General features: G+C 37.7%; 1 protein-coding gene across 1 annotated transcript in view; it reads left to right on the top strand.

Moving 5' to 3' along the window:
• Positions 1 to 89: 89 nt before the first annotated feature.
• Positions 90 to 5,604, top strand: part of AGTPBP1 (ATP/GTP binding carboxypeptidase 1) — a 67,177-nt gene continuing 61,662 nt past the window's right edge. The window contains exon 1 of the mRNA XM_080572611.1: positions 90 to 954. Coding sequence (XP_080428737.1) covers positions 922 to 954 — 33 coding nt within the window. The 5' untranslated portion in view covers positions 90 to 921. The remainder of the gene's footprint in view (positions 955 to 5,604) is intronic.

The following is a 5,604-nucleotide window of genomic DNA, read 5'->3' as shown; positions in this document are numbered from 1 at the left end:
CGGCCTGGGGGGGGCCCGGGTGGGGAGGGAAGGGAAGGGAAGGGAAGGGAAGGGAAGGGAAGGGAAGGGAAGGGAAGGGAAGGGAAGGGAAGGGGGGTATTAATTTAAAAAGTGCACAACCCCGTGTTTGTGGGAAGCACCACCAGCTGCTAATACACTTTGCTCACCAAAAAGATTAACCAAAGCTGCCCCTCCCTCCAATGCTAGGAAGAAATACAGGGATTTGAATGCCAAAGCTGTCTTTGCGCGTTGGCCCTGCTGTTCAGCCTCCTCCAAGCACAGAGTGCTTGCACCTGCAGCGAGGCAAAGGGAGAGAAATCTGAGTGAGCTGTTAAGCCCATGACAGCGCTGACTTCTTCTCCGAAATAATTGCTTTTAGTTCAACGGCTGCGGAAATGTCCGGGTGCTTCATGGCTGCGCTGTAGTCATACTTACTTCCTGGAAAAATACACAAATCTATGTAATACTTATCTTGTAATGATATAAAGGTTATGATTGCGAAGAGCAGGTCATTGCTGCTGAACATGACGGTGGCTAAACATCTGTGAATGCAAACTGGTTATATCTACCTCTCTGTAACAGAGAAAATGCCACCAGCACTAGCACTCTGCTCTGTAGAAAGAGGGCTGAATTTCTGGGGAAATTCTGTGTTTAATTTCAGGAGAAATAACTCAGATTATTGTTACAGATTGTTTCATAGATATGAAATTAAATAAAAACCTGCAGTACTTGATTCATTTCTGAAAATATCACATGTTGGAAGCTTGTTGCCGATGCTTCTGTTACCAAATACCTGTTTATGTTTGTGTGCAGGCTGAACTCTAAGAACTATGACCTGGCTTTTGTGAGGTGACTGTGGCGATCTCATTCCAGTTCTCAGTAGACCAGTGGATGCGTCATGACTGGCTGTAAGCACTTCTCATGGCAAAAATACCAGGAGTCAAAGATGAGCAGGTTGGTTGCGTTTGTGTGAAATGACCATAGCAGTTTAAAAAGTGAACATGTGTTCCCTGCAGTAATCGGTAAGCTGAGGTGTTTTGTTTCAAGAACATCAAAGCACTTTATATGATACAATAAAGTGCATTGATAGAGCAGAGTGAAGGACCGATGATCTAACTTCTGATAATGTATGATACTCACACAGGGGCAAACAAAAAAAAATAAAATGTCTTTTTACTTATTTTTAGGTTCCACACATGCACTTTTGCTTTGGGGGGAAAGCGTATTACAAAAGTTAATAGTATTTAAAATGCCTTGGTGCTTAATGGAAAAATAGCCTTTTTTCTCTTAGACAAGCACATCTCTTTGGATGTGCTAATAGAGGGGTGGGGTGGAAAGCAACCTGCTTGTAGTTATCAGAGGCTGTGTCCGGAACATGTCATGTGTTTCCTTCTTGGTGGAGTGGGAGTAGCTTAAATGTAAAGATTATGAGGAACTCGGTTCAGTTTTAATTAAGAAGTACCTTTGTTCCTGTAATATAGTAAGAACATGTCACCATATACTTGATTTAAATAGGCTGCTTTGTTCAAGAAAAATTCAGCTAACCTTGTACCGATTTAGGGTATAGTCAGTTGACTGCCTGCTCTTTTTGTCTTTCCAGAATAATTTTATATTAATTTTGATGGTACTGATGTATTTTGTATGAGTGTGTAATACAGAGTCTATTTTTACACTGTAGGAACTTGTATTAAAGGATTATGAATTTTTTAACATTACTTATGAGGAGATAGGAGTAGATGTGTCATATACTGTTCAGCTTAAGGAAAAAAAAAATCCTGCAAAAGAAATTTTGATCTGCATAGAGAGAGAGGGAAAGAGAAAAAGCACCTGCAGTGTTATAAATCCATCATGGCAAGAGAGGTCACCTGCTGCAAGTTGTTTTCAGTTGGCGTTCCCCCATGAAGTAGGTATCTCATTGTTTTTGAAGGTTATTTTTTACCTTTTTCTTGCTCTAAGAACAGTGGTAATTTTCAAGAGCTTATTTATTTATATGTGCTTGTCAACAGAAATAATTGGTGCAGCGAGAGAATGAAAATGGAGATGTGTTGAAGTATGTAAATATTTTCATAAATAGAAAGAAGGTGACCTTCAGCTGGGCCAAAGTTTATTTTAATTCTTGCCATTCCTTAACGTGTCTGTATGTGGAGGAATTTACCACAGGGTATTCCAGATTAATGGTCTGTTTAAAAACAAAATGAAACACAACAACGAAATCAACTGAAAAACTGCCCCCAGTTCACAGCTTCATAGAACTTTGCTGACGGTTTTGTACTAATGTAAGTTGTTAATCTCTGGTGCACTGATGTAACTAAAAATATTTAGATATTTTTCAGGATCAACCTTACATGGCAGGATATGCAGACATAGCAAAATATTGTCCTCAGTGTACACATTAATTGAGGTACATAAATTCTTCCCTTTTCATTTTTTATTTTTAAACTGTGAGAATGGAAGTTTTTGACTGGAATGCGAGCAGTTCACTCTCTTTTTTGAGTTTATACCCTGTATGTATGAATAAAATTTGGTTGTCTTTAGGTATATGAAAAAAGTGTCTGAATTGGCACAAGCCTATGAGGCGTGATGCATCACTTCGGAAATCCCTCTCCTTACCACCTCAAAACAACCCTCCCCCTGACCCCCGCCAATCCCAGAAGACTAGGATGAAAGTACCCAGTAGGGTACAAATCTATATACTCTGAATTAGTCTGTGCAAAGAATATTGATGGGTTATTTCTTTTGTAGTATTATAAAAGCAAGAATAGCTGAATGAATGACAGATGTGAGGTTGAACTGAAATGCTTTTGTATTTGTTGAAATACATACATAGCAGAGCACAAAAGATCTTCTCAAAGGTGAAAAAGAACAGAGGCTATGCTGGAAAAGTACCAAGTATTCTAATTGTTAGAGAGGAATGACATATCTAGAGATAAAGAGCCAAAGCCAAATTCTCCAGTGTGTATGTGGAAACAAGTGTTGGCTCTCAAATGAGGGAGTGATTATTTTTCACAGTTAAGGAGAGCTGGTAGCTATGTTTATTATCTCAGACTGACTGGATTTATACAGGGGGTATAGAAACAGGCAAGGCGGATTTAACTAGTGCAGGTTAAGATTTAATAGTAAACAATGAGTAATCTGGTGATAATTACAAGGGAAACTGAGAAAGGGAGAGGATAGGATCTAATGATGCTTACATATCGTTACCATTAAAGTATCTTGAAGAGCTTTCTCAATCTCTTTGTTCTTCATGCTCCCAGAGGGAATAGCCATTAACTTTAAAAATTGTTTCTGATTATTTTAATTATATAGGCTGACTGTGGAACACCCAATGTGCTGCATATGTATTAATAAATGTTTAAATAACGGACTGTAAGCATGCAGTTGGGGGAGGGGAGTCATTCTTTGTTTGCAAACTTTCACCTTTGCATAAGCTTCTGGAAAGTGTTGCTGGATTCATTGTTTCTACTACCTTTCCAAAAATAATAAATGAGTACAATATGATTTGTGTAAACATAGAAGCTACTTTTTTTTTTTTTTTTTAACCTTACCTTGCTGGATACATCTCAGGTCCTTGCCTTTCCACACTGAGTGTAGATTGACATCTTTTTGCTACTTTTTTTGTAAGTGCATGGATTGTCCCATTTGCAAGAGTATACTTGTGTCAAAATTCTCTACAATTAGCAAAATCAGAGGCCTAGTCTTGTATGGAACCAGTTCTGTTCTGCAAGGCAGTGTTGCTGTTGCTGTTATTTTCAGAAAAGTGTGTCTGGGACCCATCAAGCTTTTACGTAATGGCAGTAATATAATTTGTCATCACCTCATTTTCAAAACACCACAGATTTATGGTTTTCTCTGGCTAAATAAAAACTTAATTGTTTCCAGTAGTTTTGTGTACCTGTCAAAGATTTCACTTGGAATGTTGTAAAACTGTGTGAAATGAAAAAGAATAATGAACCTTTATATTAATTTCATAGCATATGATAAATGTTCAGAATTGTGTTTTAAGAGTGATCTTTTAAGTATATATTTACAAAGGATTCAAACTATTCACTTTTGCACACAGGAATGTATTTGAAAACAAAATAGGGGAAGTTCTTGCAATCTCATGTTATTAAATTCCACCAGAATCAGTGAAAATTCTTTTGCAAATTAGAACAATATTGGCCTGCTACTACATTTATACATTTGTTCTAAAGGCAAACTTGTGTTCTGTAGAAATAAATTCTAAATGTGGAATCACTGTATCTGAAAAAAACAAAACAAAAAAGTTTGATAAATGAATGACCTTCAACATCCATACGCAGATGTTCTACTAGTAAAAATAGAAATGCACAGAAAAACTGTTTGGTGAAATAACTAAGATAGTTTTCATTTTGTGTTTGGGTCGCGTTTATGTTTTTGTTCTTCTGAGTACATTCATAATGTGAGAATTTAGCGGACTTCAGGAAAGGATCCAAGTATTTGTTTAGCCATGTTACTATCACTCATTTTTTTCTCAAGTGGAATGGCACTTGTCGCCAGTCTTAACCCAGTTAATCCAATGCTGTGTCCTCCTTCTACAGTAGAGAATTTTCATGTTTTTAGCTAATTTATTTTTGTCATGTGCCAGGATACACAGAGAGCTGTTTAAAAATATTCTTTTCTGAGCTAACTTAAGTAAACCGATTCTTTCTTCAGCTTAAAAAAAAGAGGGATTTTTATTTATATTCCCCTTCTTTGCTTTTTACTTGCCAGTGCCTGCCTGATACTATTTTTGTCTTTGACTGAGTCATACTTGAGTTTATTCTACGTCTTCTGCTAATGCCCTGATATTGCTGTAGACAGAGTTATGCATTTAAAATTATTCCATGAATAGAACTTCACAGAAAACTTGTAGCTGTACTGTTTGCTGCTTTAAAGTATTCTCTGTTAATAGCTGTCCAACGTGACTGCTGTTACGGAACAAGTGAGACTGTTCCTGCCCAGTGCCAATATGCTGGTAAATTCCTGCATTCTGATTCTCTGCATTCCTCTTACGCAAGGTACACGACTGAAGAACCTGTAAGGTAGGTGAGGGAGGAATCCCCATCCAAATCTGTGTGTATTTTCTGATCATAATCCATAGGTTCACAAGTTCTAGGAAGCATAATTAATGTTGAAGTATTTGTTACTAAATAAGATCAGGGACAACTGCTTATGTGCCTTAACCACTCCTATCTGTTCATTTTAATATGTTGGAGAGGGGAATTCGGAGGACATAATCAGCATTTATACAAAAATGATGTGATAATGGACTTAAGAATCTGTTACACCACTTTAAACTTGAATTAACTCCAGCAAAACAGCAGTTGGCTTCCATGACCTAATGGGCAGAAATTGGCTGCCACTAACTAGCTGGGCAAACATTGTATTTAAGCAGAGCCAGATAGGAGGACTGGTATCTCCTCTCAATCACAGGTACACAGAAGTAGTACCCTGGTCCTGACTTGCAGGTTTCTGCTGACTAAAGCAGCTTTGTTCTGTGTCCAGAAGGTATAGATGTGTATGTTCTCTGCACAGATCATCTGGACTGCATGGATGATAAGTGCAACTTAATCTAATACCATGACACCACTGGAGCTAAGGCAG

The sequence above is a fragment of the Anser brachyrhynchus genome (assembly GCF_964034855.1).
Source record: "Anser brachyrhynchus genome assembly, chromosome: Z".
In the NCBI taxonomy this organism is placed as follows: Eukaryota; Metazoa; Chordata; class Aves; order Anseriformes; family Anatidae; genus Anser; species Anser brachyrhynchus.
This window is presented reverse-complemented; position numbering and strand designations above follow the sequence as displayed.